General features: G+C 41.4%; 1 protein-coding gene across 1 annotated transcript in view; it reads left to right on the top strand.

Annotated features, from left to right (window-relative positions):
• Positions 1-20,865, top strand: part of RASGRP1 (RAS guanyl releasing protein 1) — an 86,919-nt gene that overhangs the window by 6,621 nt on the left and 59,433 nt on the right. Inside the window, exons 4-5 of the mRNA XM_023527703.1 lie at positions 1,662-2,972; positions 7,490-7,671. Of these exons, the coding sequence (XP_023383471.1) occupies positions 2,938-2,972; positions 7,490-7,671 (217 nt within the window). The 5' untranslated portion in view covers positions 1,662-2,937. The remainder of the gene's footprint in view (positions 1-1,661; positions 2,973-7,489; positions 7,672-20,865) is intronic.

The following is a 20,865-nucleotide window of genomic DNA, read 5'->3' as shown; positions in this document are numbered from 1 at the left end:
CAGGAGTGACCAAGGTGTAACCTAAGAGGTCAGGTGCCTGGGAGGGCATGGCTGGAGGCCAAGCTAAACAGGTAAGGTGCAACTGTGAAGATGCACAATGTTAAGTTTTCACTTTATTCTGTAGGCAACTGAGGATTCCTTAGCAGTTTGGAAGCAGAGACATGACATGACCAGGTAACTCTGAAAGCAATATGAAAGAAGAATCAGAGAAGAGGAGGTTCTGTAATTAGGGAGGCTAGTTATGAGGCTGTTACACATGTCCAGATTCTGAGATCATGGGGGCCAAGACCAACATGTGGCCATGAAGATGGAGAGGAAGCCCTGTGACATAATTAAAGGAGGTGACCAGTTGGAAATGTGGATGTGGTTGTAAGATATCAAGGTTGGAATTTCAGACATGAGAGTCATATAGGTCCTGTTGAAGTTGTGGAAGGAAACAAAAACACCTAATTTGAGTAGTGGATCATTCAGAAACTCGGATGAAAGCAGGTGTTTTAATTCCAGAGGCTTCACAATATTCACCAAAATCCAAGTAAAAGTCCTGGACATCAGTTAATAATGCCTGATTGAAAAGAAGAATGACAAAGAGTCCCAAGGAGTGACTTACCCAAAGGGTGGGCAGAGGAAGACAATGATCTCTCACCTTTCTCAACTGCCACAGAGACACTGCGCATCAAAGAGGGTAGAGAAATAAAAGCGAAAGTAAGGAAGAACAGGAGAAAAGAACTTTGTTCTTGAGGTCAAAGATGCCTTAGACAACGGCAAGGAGACTAACTACATGGCAGAAGATGAAGAAAGATGGAGCTAACTTCTAATTTTGTAGATATCTAGAAAAAGACAACATGCTCAAGTAGGAACAGCCAGAAAGCCTCATCAAGGAGCTCGGGGTGGGAGGTTGAGGGAGCAGAGAAACAGAATCAGGTGCAAGCAGAGTGCTGAGCTCTCAGAAAGCTGGAGAGGAAAAAGCTTCCAGACCAGAAGCAGACCTCTTACTTTAGAAAACTCAGCAAGACTCGTTTCCTAAACGAACTAATTTCTCTACTTATATACATAATGGACTGCAGGTGTATCGGTCTATCCAACTGCCTATACATATGTGCCTAGTATTGTGTATATACACCAAATAGCCTATCTACATGTATATATTATACATAATTATGCGTATACATAAAGGTATATGTTTATCCATTTGGCACATATACATATGCATATACAGTATAAGTCTGGATGAGTGTCATTATTTAATATTTATTAAACATTCACATGCCCCTTCTATATATTTGGCTGTTGACTGAGGACTTGGTTCTTTCTATCACCCCAGTGTTCATGGGGATTCTCTAGAGACATTTCTTTCTGGTCTCGATATCAAGAAGAATTGATCCTCTCTTCAGCAATTTTCTTCCTGTTTTTTTTTTTTTTTTTCCTTGCATGTGACAGGAATCGAATTTTAAATAAGGCTTCCTTTGGAACTTGACTACTAGAAATCTAGGAGACAAGTTTTTGTCCTGCTTGTAGCAAGTGTATTGGACCTATCGGGTGCACTTTTAGGAAAAAAAAAAAACTTTGACTCCATTTCATGTACCTTATTTTTCACTTTTCATTTCACACACTTTTATAGGTTATGTACCTTTGTAAGCTATCTTGATTTTTTTTTTTTTTAGGACAAGATGACATACAAGTATAAAGAAATGTATAAATGAAGTCACGGATGGAGGCTTCAGGGTCCAAAACATGGCTGCGAAGAGGCCTGTTATTGTAGCTGGAGTTATGGCACGTGACGATGATAATGGGTGTGTTATCAGAACAGTGCAGCAGTGATTACAGGGAGTCAGATCTCAGCCCAGTCATAGTTCTCTCTGCCGTTTACTAGTCTTGTAATGGGAGGCATGTTATTCTCTAAACCTTAATTTTCTCATCTTTAAAATAGTGACCTCGGTATTTGGGGGAGATAGATTAAGGCAATGTATAGAAAGCACTCGGCACAACAGAATCAGCATTAGCTATCATTGTTATCAACACTTGCAAGCAGGACTAGGCCACCATTCCTGGCCAGGTCTGCTGTAAGATAGTTCTCCCTACCCCTGTCCCCCTCTCCCCACATCGCCTACACCCACAGACTCCAGGCAGCTGTCTCTCGCCCAATATGGATCACGCCCCCAGAGCGAACCTCCACACCTGCGGTCTCTTGCAGAGTATAGCGCGTGTAACACCAACCCAGTCTTGCAAACTGCTACCAAGAAGACACTCAAAGGCACAGACTAAGACAAATTCACAACTGTGTTATTAGTTCCTTACCCCACCCCTGGCTTTGCACTCTGATATATACAAAAGAGGCCTGCAAGTGCACAAGGGATCCTCAGCAGCCAGGACTGAAATGCAGGACTGCAGGGCGCCGGGGGTACCCCCAAGAGCGGCTGAGCGAAGCTGATTGCGTCTAGCGTACACCTGCTCTCCAGGCGCGGGTTGGGTGGGATCCAGTGCACCCGGACCCTCCCCAGCCCTCCAGCTCCCCTTCGGACGGAACCCTTGGGCAGGGAGAGGTATCCCGCAGGGGTGAAAGGCGAGGACTGCGAGAGGCGCTGGCCTCCGGGTACTACCGAGTACTGGGGGCAGGTTTCAGAGAAGAGCTGCTGAAGAGCGCCACACACTTCCTACAGCCGATAACATCAGCGTGTGTGTCAGGTGGTTCGTGCAGGCGATTGTGAGTGCGCGCGCGCGAGCGGGTGAGAGCGAGAGGGTGCGCGCACATAAAGTTTGTGCCTGCGGGTGTGCGGCGAGCGGGCTCGCCCGGCTCGAGAGCGGCGGGTGGGCGGTCCGAAGGTGAAGAGGCCTGGGGCGTAGGGCCTCGCAGGCGGCGGCAGCGGTGGCGATGAGCTGCATCCCGCCGAGCCGTCGCGTCGCGCCAGGTGAGGCGGCTCCAGGAGCACGGCGGTGGCCATGGGCACCCTGGGGAAGGCGAGAGAGGCTCCGCGGTGAGTAGGAGCCCGAGTTCTCGGGAGCGCGTTTCCTTCCTTGGGTTGGGGGCCACTGCGCGGGCGGCCCCCTGAAACCTCTCGGGGTTGGGAAGTGGGGCGGACCACACCAGCGCCTCCTCTTACGGGAAGTTGCCGGCCGGGGTGCCGGCGGCGGCAGGCCGAGGTCTCGGCTGAAGTCCGGGGACACGCGCACAAGGGACAGACACGCAAGGGACAGACGCGCAAGGGACGGACACGCCTGGAGCGACCAGCGCGTCGCATCGGGGAAGTGGGGAAAGGAGCTGCGTTGTGCTGTCCGCGCAGCCCGAGGTCGCTCCGCTAACTCCAGAATTGCACGGACCGATCTCTTCGCCGCCACGCTCCCGGGACTCCAATCTCGGACTTTCCCGGTCGCCTGCACCTGCTGCGGGCGCGGGGCTCGGGCAACGCCACCTGGCGGCCTCTCCTGGCCCTGAGGATGTCGGGAGGGCCCAGAAAGGCCAACTGCGCTGGCAGCGAGCAAGCAGAGGTCAGCGAAACATATGACCTTCTGGGTGGAAACCTGTACTCTGTTCTCTCTGGTGGATTCCAGAGAGCTGTTTTAAAAGGGTCTCGGGGTGACAGAAGATTAAGGAAGAGTAACAGTGAGTGAAACGGCTCTTGGCAGGAGAAAGAGGCCTGGAAGGGCCAGGCAACTTTGGGTTTGTGCCCCAAAGGGTCAGAACAGGACAACTGCCTGGACAATGGCATGGACTCAGCATAGAGCTGGTGCATTTCCCACCGCCATCCACATGACTCTAGTGTGACTGCACCGTGCCCAGCCTGCACGAGCGTACCCAGTAGAGTCAGGAGCTTTGCTCATCTGGACCTTCTGGAGCTAAAGTTTCTTGGCCCTTTATGTTCTCCCTACTCTGCCCTGTATCTCGGAAGGTCCAGCACTGTACCTTTCACTAGATTGAAGGAAGGGGCTTCAGTAAGTTAAACCGAGTCTATGTTATGGGGGTGGGGAGAGAACAGGACTGAAAGGAATCCTCGCTAGAAGCCAGTAAAAGCCACCTACCGCTGCAAAGAAAGTTGGAGTTTCTGTAAGTTCATCCTTAAAATATGACCTCTTCTGAGGTACCTGTGCCTGGAGAGGATTTCACTTGAACCAGTCCCAAGTTTTGACAATCTCCTTTAGCAAACTTGAAGGGGTCTTAGCCAATTTTAGCCTCAGAAAACACCTTCGAGTTAATTTTTCTCTTGCCACCTTCCTTTTTTAATTCACAAGGGAACTGGCCAGGAAACATTTGGCTACTGTTGTTTAAAAATATGCCTTGGCAGATTAGAGTCTGTTTGTCAATGGATTAAAGCACCCTCAAGACTTGCCTATAATGAAGCGTTTTATAAATCCTTATCTACAGCCATTTCGCCTGAAAAGACAGAGTGATTTGAAGGTTTGTCACAAAGCAGTCAGCCAAGAGACTGCCCAATGGAAAAGCTGAGTTTCCTGGTTTATGGTGCAGATAACCTCCATCTTCCTAGACCTCTCAGGCTGCAATTTGATTTTTAGTAGTTTCTTTTCTCCCTGGCTTCTCATGCCCAAGCCGTTTGAGTCTCTCTGGGCTCCATACTTACCAGACTGCATCTTTCACCCTCCCTTCTCTTCCACCCTAAATACTCCCTTCAAGATCTTTCTCCTTGAATCTACCCAAGTCCCTCCTAGTTTTGGTAAAAGCATCTCACCTTGTGAACCAGTGGTTTGCCCTACTACTGACACTAAGAACCATCACCAGAATTAGAACCAGGGCAGTTTTCAGAGTCCTCAACGGTCAGTGCCACCAACTGAGAAAGAAAATGGAATTTTCCTTGGACCCACCAGCTGAAAGACTGAGGTAGACACCTCCCGGCCCCAGCAGGAAGAGCTGTGTGTGTAAGCCCAGCCTCTAGTTGCAGGTGCCTTTTCTCCAGGGGCCAGGAAGAAATGGTGTGGAAGGCATAAGAGAAAAAGAGACTTGTACAGAGGACATTATTTTCCTTTCCCAACTCTGCCTTGAGTGTTGGTCTTAACGGTAAGAAGGCAGAAGGTAAGCAAGGCAGAAAGCTGATTAATCCCAACACCTGACAACCAGCCCCAAGTTTAGGGAGTTGTCAGTGCTTCCTGGAAGGGGAGGGAGCCCAGCTGGGGAGCATTGCGTAGTCACAGGAGGCCTGGTCTCTACCTGTCTGGGCACCTGTGGCTGGTCACATGGCCCTTCTGAGCCTAGCGTTCCACACATTTAGGTGAAGGGCTTGGAAAATGACCATGAAGAGTCCATTCAGCTCTGGGGTCTGAGGACTGTTCCAGAGGCCTGCAGAAAAAGTAGGGCCCGGGATTCAGCCCTTGTTATCAGCTGTGCTTTTGGAGGATGTTATTTGTAAGTTGACCTTTTCAGCCTCTCTTGCTAATTCTGATGTTGAGAAAGGTGCACAATTCCAGGTCCAGTAAATATTTATTAAACAAATAGAGAGATGCCCAGTGCATATCCCAGATGTAGCCCATATGACTTGTACAGTCTTGGCTATGCCAGTTAGCCTCTTTTAGTCTCAGTTTCAGCATCATGAAATAAAGATATCTTTCTGGGTCATAAGTTTTAAAGACCCTGTAAATCCATAACAGTGCCTGCCATGTCATAGGTACTCAATTCATGGTGGCCATTATTATTTTCTCTCATTTTCAGATACTGGTATGATCCTGGGGCTATCACAGGGCCTGGGTGAAAATCAGTAATGGCCAAAAGAAATTTAATCAAATCCTGTAACACCAACCTGATCTTTCAGAAATTACTGCCTTGGGTTAGCAGATTCCCAGCAGCTAATTGCTGATTTGATTTCACTGGGCCCACCCGAGGTCTGAACAGAGCCCAGCAGCTACTGCCAGCCCAGCGCCCTGGAGATAGTTTGAAATGAAACGCGAAGGGCAAGTCGTTCTGTCTACAAGTCTGGCTGTGTACTGAGTCACCCCATAGCTTGGTAGTCTTTTCACAGGCTGGTTTCCCAAATTACACGTGTGCCCCAGCATTTTATTCCGACATCATTATTTCTTAAGCCCCTTCCACATGAGATTATATCATGTTTGAGAAGCTTTCCCCAACATTCCACCCAGAACTGGTTCTCCCTCCTCTGAAAGCATCACAATTTCTTACCTTTGACACTCACAGGACATTTATTTAAGATTTAGAGAGTTCTCTTTTCATTGTCTGGGTTCTCCAACTAGATTTTTGTATTAAGGAACTTCTAGATGACCTTTATACAACAACAACAACTAACATAATGAGTATGTTTTACAGTTTGCAAATTCCCTTTGTAAGAGACTATATCACTGGTCTTTTCTGGCCTATCACAGTGTCTTACTCATGGAATAAGCACTTATTAATTGATGCCACCATGTGTTTGTCAAAATATATAGTGAGTAACTAAACTTATGGATCCGAGGTATATTTTTTTATTTTTTCTTGACCCCCTCTTTGTAAACTATGAAATAACCAAAACACAGTAGGGGGAGGAGACTTAACTATATGCTCAAAGAAGTTATGGGCAACAACATCCATCACTATTAAACCTTCAAAGATTATAGAAATATGTCTGTGTATGCATGTGATTACCTTTTTTAATGGAAGAGAAAACAAAATGCTTAACCTTCATATGTCATTTTGCAAATGATTTACACGGAAAGGTCATGACCAAAGATAAAGCTAGATGAGAGTGGACAAAGGTAACCTGATAGACTCCTATGCCATTTTCAGATCCATGACTGTCCTTCTGCATTTCAGTTCTGAAGTAAAGCTCTCATAAGCTGTTTTTTTTTTTTAATTTTATTTCTCTCTTTTCCCAGTAGGTAAGGACCCAAATAAGGGCTTAATAGAATGCTGTTTAATGATAAAAACTACTCATAATGATTACCTGCACTACCAATACTGAAAAGCAGAATCTTAAAACCAGCCAAGATTTGTGAAAAAGGCAGGACTATCTTAAAATCTAAATACCACTCACCCCTGTGCACAGATCTTCAGTCATTTTCCCCCCACAAAGTCCTTAGAGGTGTTTCCAAGGCCGCCTGACCTACGGCATCTCTGGGTTTTGTTCAAGATGAATGAATTTAGCTGAAGATGAGACGACCTGAAACTTAATTCTTAAGACCCAAGTCAGTGGCCTTTAGCCTAAAATTTAAAATTACTGCTAGGAGCTGAGGACTGCCAAGATAGTCCTGCCTCTCTGCCTTTCCTCTTCAGGAAATGGAGACAGCAGGCCAAAGCAATCCTAACCCCAGGAGAACGAGCCCTAGTTGCACCCCTAAAATCTCACCTTGTTATTTGCTTGGGAGATATCTCTTTAACAGCCAACCAGTCCGTTTGGTGCGTTTGCCAAGTGGGAGGGGTATATCTCCTATCAGCCCAACTCCCAGGATTAATTGTCTTTACTCCTTTCCTCTTCAGTCTGCCTTCAGAGTGTGGAGCTGCCAGTTTGTTCATCCCTTGGATGCTCAGCTTGCACTCATTGACTCTTTTCTTCCCCAGGAAACCTCATGGCTGCAGAACTGCCCCTAAAGCAAAACTAGAAGCAAAGCCAACCGGCAGCCCCTTCCCCTCCCATCCCAGCCTGGCCCAGATCACCCAGTTCAGAATGATGGTGTCTCTGGGACATTTAGCCAAAGGAGCCAGCCTGGACGATCTCATCGACAGCTGTATTCAGTCTTTTGGTGAGTAGGCTAACTGCCCACATGCATAAAAATCTCTGTATTACTTTGTTCTTCCTTAAAAAAGTGCTTTATAGAATAGCAACCTAGATTGTGTTTTGGCTTTAAAAATAGCTTTTGAGCCTTTGAAATGTTGGAGACAGTGTGCAGTGCCTGTGGCACATGATTGTGTGGGTGTAATAGGTCGTGATGAGAAGTGTGATTTCAAGTGAGAAAAGTTACCGAGGAGAGTTCGCATTTCCATTTTTCTTAGGATGGAGGTTTTTCTCGTGACGAAAAATATCATAAAATGCTATTGAGCATCTGGTGCTTTGACTTTTTTTTGTCCTTATGTTCTTGGGGCACATAAAGACTAGGTTACATGAGCAAACACTGTTATCCAGCAGAAATTCGAAAGTCTTTGAATCATTTGGACAAAAATGTCTCAGTAATTCCCTTTATAATCTGGAGGGTAATTATGGCAGAATACGAAAGGATTGGGTAATGCCAGAATGTCTGTGACTGGAAGAGACTGGTTAACAAGCATTTGATTGAAGGTCAAGGATCTGGGAAAGAAGCATACAGACACACGTTGGCAGTGAATTACCTAGATGCTGCACTCCGTCATCACCTGTACGCACCATGAAGGATGCACAGCTTAGTGCAGCTGACAAGCAATTATCTGCAAAAATGCCCTATTTAAAAAATTTTTGTAAGCACTGTCTTTTAATTATTTGTGAAATGGTGATTGAAAGGTACTAAATATTTGCTCCCCTTTAAAAAAGGAATGATTAAAATTGATGAAAAAGCCATAGATTTCCAGCATTACTGTTTTCCTTTGCATCCCCCCCTTTTTGAACCCCTCTATCTCCCACCATAAAACAGATGAGCACTGGTGGCCCAGCGGGCGCCCCAGAGCCTCTGAGGAGTGTAAGGGAGGCTTGATCAGATTTCAGGCAGCACGACATACATGCAGATCTGTTAGAACTCAGAACTAGGGATTACTGGCTGGACTGGTTTAGAGGTTGATCAGATCTTGTTTATAGAATTGGGAAAGACTTGACATTTCAGGGAATATTCATTTAGTACACTTTAGCACAACATTGAAAATAATAGTTTTGATGATTTTAACATCCGTTTAAAACAATCATTCTCAACTGTTAGTGCAGAATCACATGGAGGCTTTGTTTGTTTGTTTGTTTTTTATAACACAGATTCCTGGGCCCCACCACCAGAGTTTCTGCTCTGGTAGGTCTGGGGTGGGGTCCAAGAATTTACATTTCTAACAAGTTCCCAGGTGATGCTAATGCAGCTGATCCAAGAAACCCGCTTTGCTTTTTTGCTTGTTATAGACTTTTTAACTTGGGTAAGAGCATTTTTTATTGCTAGTTTAACCTAAAAATTTAATTTCTATTTATTTACACTTTAATGTTTCAGTTAAGGATGCATTCAGGAGCAGAATGAATGGTTTTCTATTTCAGAATAATCTCAGAAAATATGCATGAAAGGAGAAACACTAGGAGATGGTGGAGGCTAGTAAAAGTGCAGCTGTGATGAGCTGCTCTTCATCCCGTATTTTCCTTTCACCTAGTTCCCATCTTGAATAAACTGAAGTTCCTCTCATAGGCTTGGTAGTCATATTTACGGGTCTTTAGCAGGACGCTGTGACTATTTCGTGAAAAGGATTTTTATGCCTTTTCCGTTTCACCATTGAGACAACGGCAACCAACAATGTATTTTTCATGCCTTCTTTCTTCCTCCCATGCCAATCATGTAACTGCTGGCTGAATTCAGGGCTGTTTTCCTAACCTTCGGCTAATTATGACATCAACCTGAAAAATACATTATGTGTTCTGAAGTCCTTCCAGGAAAGAACCAGGCCTAACCCACTGCCCTCAACAAATCCTCCCAAGGGCAAAAGATACATTGCTTCCTGGAATATGTTGAACTACAGAAGTACTTTAAAATCCCAGCCCTGTAAAAATCCCACTTAGTCTAATAGTCTTTTTGTCCATTATCAAGAAGCATTGATTAAACCCCTAATTGCATCTGATTCCATACTGGGCACTGCACTAGGAGAATGACAGGGATAGAACCCTTGTTTCATGATTCGAGTTTAGAATACTTGCAAAATGCACCATTTAGGAAGAAAATTGATACAAAAGACAGGGCAATAATAAACTAAGTGCAGGAAGAGTAAATTCTTTACACCGTGTGGAGTTTGCATAAATTCACTTCAAGAGTGAGGACACAGATTAAGGAGGAGAACCGCCACTGTTTATTCACATCCCTCTCATGGGAATGCTGCTGGAAGGCGGGAAGGTAAGATCTCAGGGCTTTGCGTGTTTTGTACTGCCAAGTTTCTTGCCACAGAATTTACATGAAAGGGGCAAAAACATAGGCACCCTATGTCTGGAGGGAACGAGAGATAGCACTTCGCCTATGATTTTGACTCGTTGGTTATCAGTTGATGTGTCTAGTAGGGGAGAGGAGTGGAAACGGAGCCACAGAGGTAAGTGGGGCTGGGTAGCAGACAACAACCCAGAGCAAAATGTGTGCTTGTGCGCCTTCCTGTGGGTCTCCTCAGAGGCAATCGGAGAATAGAACAGAGTGAGGCTCAGGTTTCTCTTGAACCTTATCTTTCTGGTTATCTCCTCAGGCTTGTGTAGAAGAGTTTTGCTTTGGAATAAAGCAATCTAGCTAATCTAGCTTAGCTTTTAGTTCATGAGTTTAGATGTCTCATTTTTAATACCCATAAAAAAAAGAGGGAAATCGTACAAAAGGGTAGGGAAACTGTTCTTATTTTTTGGTCATATCTTGCTTAAAACCCTGATTTCAGCTACTCCTCCCTTCAGCTTGAAGAAAAGAAGAGGGAGGAAAAAAGCTGTTTTGAACAGAAAAGCTAATTACTTTCTTCTGCTTTCCTAGCCTCACCTTCATGCATTTGCTTTGAGGGGGTTAAAATTATCCAATATGATAGCCACTAGCCACGTGTGGCGATTTACATATACATTTCAATAAATTAAAATTAAATCAAGTATTAAATTTAGTTCCTAAGCCTCGGTAGTTATATTTCAATTGCCAATAGCCAGGAGTGGTAGCTGCCTTTGGACAGAGTAAAGAGAAAATATTTCCATCGTCACAGAAAGTGTCTTGGGTAGTGCTGAACAGGGTAGATGGCTGACTTGAAGGGGGAAAGCAGCAGACAGATCTAGAAACTGGGAATCTGCATTTTTTTTTTAGCATCTCTAAATAATACTCTGAATACTTCCTAAGGCATCATGGACATTTGGCAGTCTTTATTGATGGTTTTCTCTTTAGTATTATTAACCATTAATTACCACCCACACTGTTCTCAAAGGAAAGACTTATTACAGTGCTTTTAAGAATGGGTGATCAGCACATACAAATTAAGGGTACTCTTAAAGGTCTCTAGCAAGCCTCCCAGTGTCACACACAAGGTTACAGATCTGTGATTAGAAACTCAGAGCCTTGAGTCATAGTTCATTGCTTTAACCGTGAAACAACCTACTCTTACCTTCTGTTTTAATCAGAGGTCATGCTTTACATTCTCGGCATATTGTTGCTGGTTAAGCCCCTATTCAGCTGAGCATAACGAGGCAAATCATTACAACCTGGTACATTTATGTCACATGTATGTGAATCACACCATCTGTTTCAGAGGTAGAAAAGACCTATGAGATCATCCGGGCTTTTTTTTTTTTTTTTTTTTTTTTTTTACGTTTTCGTTTCGTAATAGGGCTGCCAAGCATTTGAGACCAAATAGAAGCCTTCATATGTCCAAATTCACAAAGCTCTTCTTTTGGCCCCTTCTGAATGTAGACAACTTCCAACAGCATCAGAAAGAAAACTTCATACCTGTCCCACAAAGGGACCCTCAGCAAGCAACCCTCCTGCTCCCCAGGTGGGGCGTGGGAGGAAACTCTAGGTCTGTCTTATCTCTCAGTGTGAAGGGGAACACAGCTTAGCTAGTATCTTATATTTAGAATATTGTTTATTTTTTCTTAGAGTTCCATATGTATTGATTTTCTTTTAGACTCAAAACAACTCTGAAATAGGCAGGTCAGGTATTATTGTCTCCTCCATTGGACAAATGAGAAAATAAATTGAGCCTCTGAGATCTGAAACAACTTGCCTCATGTCTTCAGCCTAAAGAGAAAACACACTGCTCCTGTGCTTCCTCCTCTGCCCCCAGCAGCCTTGTGCAGCCTGAGCTGAGGCATGCTGGGTCCCTCTCCTAGGACAGGCCTCTCTTCGCTCACTGGAGACCCACATGCCACACAGGACAGGCTTGCACACTGGGCCCACATTCTGCAGGCATAATCTTCCCCAGATAGAAATTAAACTCCATGAAATATAAGAAATATTTATTGGACCCTGTCTATACCAGGTGTCTGCCTGAAATTCTCTCTTAAACAAAGTGTTGATTAAAATTACCAGGTACATTGTGCTAACGCTATTCAAAGACCTCCTGAACTAGAAATACCCACAAGGTAATGGGGATATTTCCCACGCTATGGAGCAGTTGTATAGAGCTCAGCTTATTAAAAGTAAAACACTATATGGTATTTTGTAAGTTGGACCCATAAAGCCTAACAGACACTTGTTGGGACCACACACAGTTCCTCCGTGACAAAGGGAAAATGAGGTATTCCTCACTATTCTGAAACTTAGAGTCTGTGCGCCAAAGTGAGGTGCCCAGAGGCAATGGAGTACAAGACCAGAAGCCCAAGGCCATGACATCAAAGGGCACTGGGACCCAAGAATAGGCAACTCCAAGGAACGAAGCCAAATGTAGGACCAGGAAGGGGCCCAAAGCCTTAGCCACTGTTGATGACAGGCCCTTTGTGAAGAAGACCACAGCTGTCCTAGTTGCCTCCTTAATGGAACGCTCAGTTATGGGGAATCATGACCACAAGGTTTCACATGTCCAGGGTGGTACTCAGAGCACCCATGTTTTAAGGCTTCTGGCATCAGAGCAGCTCCCAGGCAGGCCTGTTCTTAGCTCTCTGGAGTAAATTAGCATTCTGCGATCAAGATGCTATTTATTCTAAGGAGCTTCTTCGCTGCATCTTTGACAGCCTGGCGTCACCCAGTGCCCCAGGCTGACATGTCTGCCTTCTCATGGGTGTGAGTTATAGTGACTGCCAGTCCTGTGAAAGGAGGAGATGGGAAATCCTCTTTGCTGTCGTCTGTGCTCTCCAGTGTGGGGGATGTTTATAGCAGACCTCTCTCTGTAATAGAGAACAGAGCGGGGTCATAAAAGTGTTGATGCATGAGGTTGACAGTGCCTCAGGAATTCTGATCATTTGAGATCAGTAAGTCCATCCAGAGGGATGAGAATGACTGCTGAAAGAGACAAAGACAAGGAGACAGACAGTAGACTGATGGTGGTTGGACGCTTACTCTGAGCTCTGTAGGCTGCTGGGCCTTTTACTGAATCGGCGCCAGTGATTTCCACAACAACCCTGTGAGGTGGATATTCTTCTGCTCTTTTAATTAATAGGAAATTGAAACTCAGGGACATTAAAGAACCTGTGGAAATTGAACCAACTCATTAGTGGTAGAGACACTGAGATCTGAGCTGTAGTCAGTCTATCTCTGAGGCTCACGTCTTTCTGCTCTGCCAGAGATTCTCCAGCTTGACATGTGCAGTAATCATTGGGGCGAGGGTTCAACTTTCAGATTCCCGAGGCTCCACTCAAGAGATTTCCATTCAGCCAGCAGTCACAATGGTTTTGATGAAGGTGACCCATGAGCTGATTTTGAGAAATACTGTCCTGTGACACACTTTTCTTCTTGGATGTTCCAGAGCATTTTCTTGGGCTTTCTAGGAAAGCATGGAAAACCTGAAGGGTACATATTCTCTGAGAAGCAGTAGAGCAAATAAGTTTTTCAGCTATATGGACTAGAAAGACACATGGTGAAGCCAGCCTTCTGGGCACCTCTAAAGCTATCCAGCCAGATCTGATTAGACAGAGGCCTGCCCCTGAGCAGGGTTGCAACCTCGAGCTCACTGCTACCAGATTTTCTATCCCTTCTCAAATGCAGAAACACCCTTCAAAACTTCCAGCCTGTTAATCTTTGGGCATGGAAATAAGCAGGACATGGGTGTCAGTTATTACTACAGTTTGGTGCTTTGTACTCAAAGGCAGCATGCCTATTCTGCATTTCCACCTTTAAACCACAATCAGACCAATTTATTGCAGTGCTGTAGGTCCTTGCTCCCTAATGTATGCCCATCCCCCAAGGAACAGAGGCCTAGAAGTATCAGATTAGCTTGGGGGGAACTGGAAAGGTGCTACCTCTAAATACTTCCCTGAAAGTGTCACTTTTCCAACAGATTTTTTAAGGCCATAGGTTGACACGAAGGTTATTGAGTCTGCAATGGAAACACATTAGGAAGTAACATGAAAGCCAGAGCTGTGTGTTTAATAATTGTCTGAAACAGCAGTGACTGGGCAGTGAGACCACTGGAGAAGGTCATCTGAAGTGCAGGCCCCACCCGCAGGCCCACCTCCTGATGGTAGGACCTGCCCAATTCTGCCTGGAGCAGTTACACATGCTGGACTTCGTGCCTTGTTCTGTGGGTAGTTTGGTCTACTGCCTAGCTGGGTGGGAGGAAAACAGCAGGGAGGAGGTAAGTAGCAAGAGCGTAAGCAGGGCCAGCTTCACGGGCACGCAGCCTGAGCAGACACACAGGGTACCACATTTGATTTAACGCTGTCACAATCTAGAAAATCTTAATCTACAAGAACAGATTGTTAAATTTTCAGAAAATTTGCAAGCCAGTTAAACACAGCCATCATTAAAAATTAAATGTATAAACTTACAAGATAAATCCTCAAAACTCACTTCCTAATGTCGCATTTTACTATCATCTATGCTCTTGAGATATGTCTGTTTTATCTGTATGGTATGAACGCTGCATAGTGGTGACCTATGGTTTGTGCATCTCTTCTAAGCTCTGTGTTCAGTGAAGTCATGCTAGTAGCTTGCGTTTGCCTATGTTGGGAGTATTTACATCATGGAAATGGATAAACACTGCTAAACAGGGCTTCCTCTTAAACTCCACCCATGAAGAGTCTATTGTTAAGCAAAGTGTTGAGGTAGGAAGGGGAAGCTAAAACTGGAAATTTAATGTTGTGTCACCTAATTAAGAGAAGGTAATATTTGCTGTTTTGCTTCTTTCATCTAAGTGTCTTATAAAACAACTCTCCATGTGTTCTTCAAAGAAAAGGAACATTATACCTTAGAGATAAGGACATCAAATATTAGTGAAGCTGAGACATTTTCTTAAAGAAGTGACAGTGGAGCTTTAAAACTGAGATTCTCATTCTGGCATCAAAGTTATCACTCTGTGTTTCTGTTTTGTTTCTTTGATTGTTTTAATTTACCTCCTCTAAAAATCCTCCAGGATTTAACTGGTCCTTATTTCTGACCAACCAAACCTTAACTTTGTGAACTTCTGTTCTTCATGTATTATATGCTGTCTCTATTTCTGATTCCACCCGTTTAATCATTTCCCTTCTTTTCCCACTACATGGTAACAGGTACTATTGATATATCTATATAACCAAGCTTCTGTTGAGTATGTTTTTATAAGTTTGTTTGCTAACTACATTTCCGATTGTGTGGACTGTCTGTTCATATCCTTTGCCTATTTATCACTTGCTGGTTAATGCTTTTTATTATTAGAGGTTTGCAAAAGCTTTTATGTTATAAACCTATTAACTCTTTGAATATCACTTGCTACAGATATTTTTTTCCCTCATTCTCATTTCCATTTTTATACTGGTTTTGGGATTTTAATGTATAGAAATTTTACATTTAAATAATGGCCACATTTCTTGTTATCTTTTTCTTTATTAACTCTAAACTTGAAAAAAAAAAATCTCTATTCCAAAGATTTGGTGAATTCTTGTCGTTTTAATCAGTTTTATTAAATCCAGCCTGTGATATGGAGTAATTCTGTAATCCACTGTTACGGATGATCAGTAAAAATTTGTCAGTAAGATTTTGCTGGAGAAAAAGAAGACTTCACTTTTGTTTCTGAGATTGTCATTGGCTTAAAACTGGAGAGCGCTTGGATAGTTACCTTGTAACTCAGAGTTTCATTTTCCCCTCACTGTGGTAATACTGAAATGATTTCTGAGACTGAAAATATCTGGGAAAAGGTGTAATGGGGTTTCAATCATGATGTTGAGTGTGAATTTGAAGAAAGTCCTTTAGGAATTTGTAAATTTAAAGAAAGAAAGTACTTTTGATCTATTTGAAGAGCAAATATCCTTTAGGTGAAAAATTAGAAAACCAACCAAATTTAAATCTATTATTTCTAAATTATTAATATACACCAAGTCTATATTCTTACATATTTTTTATTGTAAAATGTACATAACAAAATTTATCACTTACATAGATTTTTAAAATAGTTTTAGTAATAGTTTTGAGTATTTACTATGAATAACATAATGTTCATTTTAATTTATTTTATATACATATTATTTAATCCCACTTTTTTGTAAGTTCTTGTATTTACAAAGATCTAACTGTAACCCAGCTCTCATATTTACCTTTTAAATTTTAATAACTTTAAAAATTATTCATGTACACTATAGAAAACTTAAAAAATATAGACTAGCAAAAAGAAGAAAATTGCAGTCATCCATTCTACCACCAAGAGCAAGATAAGCAGTATCAACATTGTTGGGAATATTTTCCTAGATTCTCTCTTGTGCATATTTACATGGACTATAATCAATTAACTTTTTTATGGTAGATTCACTATAATTAACTCTGCTTTCCATAATTCACAACTTAAACAATTCTCTTAAAATCAGCGTTAGAATTTATAAAGAGGTGCGCTAGCACAGAAAGTGGCTATTCTGTCCTAAAATTTTAAAAGGATAATTCTGGCATAATCCCTTCAAATATGGAACATAAAAAGTGAAGGTTGCTTGGCAACTAAAATGATTCTAATGAGGAATTAAAGACATTATAAGAAGAGTAGCTACTTGTTTCTTTCCAAGGCCAAATGCTAAGTATATAAACCATGTGATTATAGTTATAATAATTGAAGGACACAAAAAACGCTTCTATTAAAATTCTAGGTGTGGTCTTTTTAATATATAGGGGAAGCCAGATGGGTTTTGTGGAAGAGAAGCTTTGCTTTCAGAAACAATGATAAAATTTTGTGTCTCTATTAACTTTAAGAGACTCTTAAGAAGTAGCAACTGGGAAAAGATACATAGCAGAAACAGAAAGATGCCGCAATTTCGTACATCTGTGATTCTTCTGCAGAACAGAAGACATAGTGGGCAGTGCTGTGGGGGAGACCATTTGTCTACTTTTTTTTTTTTTTTTTCCTGACAGTGGTCAAGGGCCCTGGGGAAATTGCTGAGGTTCTTATCAAAATCTTCAGGCAGAAGATGCTGATAGGATGGAGCTTGGATTGGAGGGACATCAGTGATTAATTGAAATGGACAAAAGGAATAGGGACTAGAGGCACTATTCTTGAGGGGAGGGGGAAGCAAAGCTTACCAGTTTTGTAGTGAAAGAATGGAATAACAGGAGCAGTGAGGCAGTGATGAAGTCATCTGAGAATTTCTGGGGTGGAGGGCAAAGGTAACTCTGCCTGGCTTCCCTTCCATGATCTCTCTGAATTGCTGTCCAGGACTTGTTTTCTTAATTTCTTTCTCTGATAGGTCAGTATTGATGTATAAAAATGCAACTGATTTCCGAATATGAATTTTGTATCCTACTTCTTTACTGAATTCATTTATCAGTTCTGATAGTTTTTTGGTGGAATCTTTAGAAGTTGCTTTATTAATATCATGTCATCTGCAAATAATGAAAGTTTTACTTGTTTTCCAATTTGGATACTTTTATTTTGTTTTCTTGTCTAATTGCTGTGGCCAGGACTTCCAATCATGTGTTAAATAACTGGTGAAAATGGACATCCTTTTCTTGTTCCCGATCTTAAAGAAAAAGCTTTCAGCTTTTCATCATGATGTTAGCCATAGGTTTGTCATATATTACTTTGATTATGGGGAGGTATGTTCTATCTACCCCCACTTTCCTGAGAGTTTTTATCATAAAAGGATGTTGGATTTTGTCAAATGCTTTTTCTGCATCTATCGATATGATCATATGATTTTTATCTTTCATTTTGTTTATGTGGTATGTCATGTTAATTGATTTGCAACAGTACATTAAAAAGATCATACACTATGATCAATTGATTTATTGAACCAATCTTGCATCCCAGGAATAAATCAATTGATCGTAGTGTATGATCTTTTTAATGTATTGTTGAATTCAGTTTGCTACTGTTTTGTTGAGGATTTTAGCATGTATATTAATTAGGAATATCGACATGTAATTTTCTTTTTTGTAATGTCTTTGAGTGGTTTAGCTATTGGAGTAATGCTGGCCTCATAAAAGGAGTTTGGGAGCCTTCCCTTCTCTCCAATTTTTTTTTTGGAATAGTTTGAGAAGGATAGTTATTAATGCTCCTTTGAATATTTGGTAAAATTCACCTGTGAAGCCATGTGGTCCTCAACTTTGTTGGAAATTTTGATTGCTGATTCAATTTCACTTCTAGTTTGTTGGGAGTATTTTTTTATTGCTGGTTTAATTTAGTTTCTAGTGATCAGTCTGTTCTGATTTTTTGGTTCTTCCTGACTCACTCTTGGAAGATTTTATGTTTCTAGGATTTTATCCATTTCTTCTAGGTTGCTCAATATGTTGGCATATAATTGTAGCATTTTCTTCTAACTCTGTATTTCTGTGGTGTCAGTTTTCACTTCTCTTTCATTTCTGATTTCATTTATTTGGACCCATACTCTTTTTTTCTTGATGAATTTGCCTAAAGACTTATCAAGCAGATCTTTGCTTTTCATCACTTTATCTCTTCAAAGAACTGGCTCTTGGTTTCATTGATCTTTTCCATTGTTTTTTAAACTCTAGTTTGTTTATTTCTGCCCTGATCTTTATTATTTTCTTTCTTTCTACTCACTTTGGGACTTGTTCTTTTTGTTTTTGTAATTTCTTTAGGTTTAAGTTTAGATTGTTTTTGATTCTTTTTTGTTTCTTGATATAGGCCTGTATTCCTATGAGTTTTCCTCTTAGAACTGCTTGGCTGTGTTCCATAGATTTTGGGTCATTCTGTTTTCATTTTCATTTGTGTCAACATATCTTTCAATTTCTTCCTGCATCTCATTGTTAACCCATTCATTGTTTAATAGTGTGTTTCTTTAGCCTCCATGTGTGTTTTTTTGTTTTCTTCTTGTAATTTTTTTCTAGTTTCATATCATTGTGGTCGAAGAAAATGCTTGATATGATTTCATTCTTAAATTTCTTGAGACTTGTTTTGAGGCCTGACGTGGTCTATCCTGGGAAATGTTCCATGTATATTTGAAAAAAAAAAAAAAAAGAATGCATATTCTGTTGCTTTGGGGTGAAATGCTCTAAAAATATCAATTAAGTCCATCTGGTCTGATGCATTAGTTAAGGCCACTGTTTGCTGATTTTCTGTCTGAACGATCTATCCATTTATGTAAGTGGGGTGTTGCAGTCTCCTACCATTATTTTCTTACCATTGATCTCTCCCTTTATATCCATCAATATTTGCTTTATATATTTAGGTGTCCCTACATTGGATGTGTAAATGTTTACAAGAGTTGTATCCTCCAGTTGGTTTGATCTCTTTATTATTATGAAATGTCCTTCTTTGTTTCTTGTTTCAGCCTTTGTTTTGAAGTCTATTTTGTCTGATGTAAATACTGTTACCCTAGCCATTTTTGTTTCCATTTGCATGAAATATCTTCTTCAGTTTGTATACGTCTTTTGCTCTGACGTGGGTCGTTTGTAGGCAGCATATGTACAGGTCTTTATTATTATTATTATTATTATTCATTGAGCCACCCTATGTCTTTTAATTGGAGCCTTTTACATTTCAAGTAATTACTAATATGTTTGTAGTGATTGCCATTTTATTATTTTTTATTGCTTTTGTGATTCTCTGTTCCTTTTTATTCCCTCTTGCTTTTGTTCTTGTATGCTGATGACTTTCTACAGTGTTGTGTTAGGATTCCTTTCTCTTTATTTTTTGTATATCTCATAGATTTTTAGTTTGTGGTTACCATGTGCTTCATCTATATCAAGCTATGTTTATGGCAGTCTATTTTAAGTTGATAATCACTTAACTTCAAGCACATTCTAAAATTACTGCAATGTTTACTCACTCCTTCTATGTTTGTTTTTGTCATTTTTTTACTCTTTGTGTCTGTTATATGTGTTTGTGTGTATCTCTTAATTGTTGTAATTACACATGATCTTCCGACTTTACTTTGGCCTTTTAACCTTTGTACTAGCTTTATAGTTGGCTGAGCCACTGCTTTTACTAAGTGTTTGCCTTTGTTAATGAGAATTATTTCCTTTCCTATATTTTCTTATTCATATTTTTGACCTTTTTTCTTTAAAAAATCACTTTACCATTTCTTGTAATATTGGTTTAGTGGTGATGAACTCCTTTAGCTTTTTCTTATCTGGGAAACTCTTTATCTCTCCTTTGATTCTAAATAATAGCCTTGCTGGGTAGAGTAATCTTGGTTGCAGGTCTTTGCTTTTCATAACTTTGAATATTTTATGCCAAGCCCTTTTGGCCTGCTAGGTTTCTGTTGAGAAATCAGCTGGTAATCTGATGGGTGCTCCCTAACTACATTTTTCTTGCTATTAAAGTTCTCTCTTTGTCTTTACCTTTGGCATTTTAATCATGAGCTATTGTGGTGTGGGGCTTTTGGGGTTATCTTCTCTGAGACTCTCTGCATTTCCTGGACTTCTACATCTGTTTCCTTCACCACGTTTAGGAAGTTTTCCGTTATTTTTTTCAAATAAGTTTTTAATCCCTTGCTCTTCTCTCTCTTCCTTCTCATACCCCTATGATGCAAATGTCGGTGAGCTTTATGTTGTCCCAGAGGTCCGTTATTTTATTTGTTTGTTTGTTTATTTTGCTGTTCCAATTGGCTGTTTTCTGCCAATTGGTTTGTAGGCACTGAGCCAATCTTGCATCCCAGGAATAAATTCCAATTGATCATGGTGTGTGATCATTTTAATAAACTGCTGAAATTGGCCCCCTGTCTTCCAAATCTTTCATTCAGTCTTCTGCTTCATATAACTTGCTTTGATTCTGTCTAA

The sequence above is a fragment of the Pteropus vampyrus genome, unplaced genomic scaffold (genome assembly GCF_000151845.1).
Source record: "Pteropus vampyrus isolate Shadow unplaced genomic scaffold, Pvam_2.0 Scaffold19, whole genome shotgun sequence".
Classification (NCBI taxonomy): Eukaryota; Metazoa; Chordata; class Mammalia; order Chiroptera; family Pteropodidae; genus Pteropus; species Pteropus vampyrus.
The sequence above is the reverse complement of the archived record's forward strand: the minus strand, read 5'-3'. Positions and strand labels throughout refer to the sequence as shown.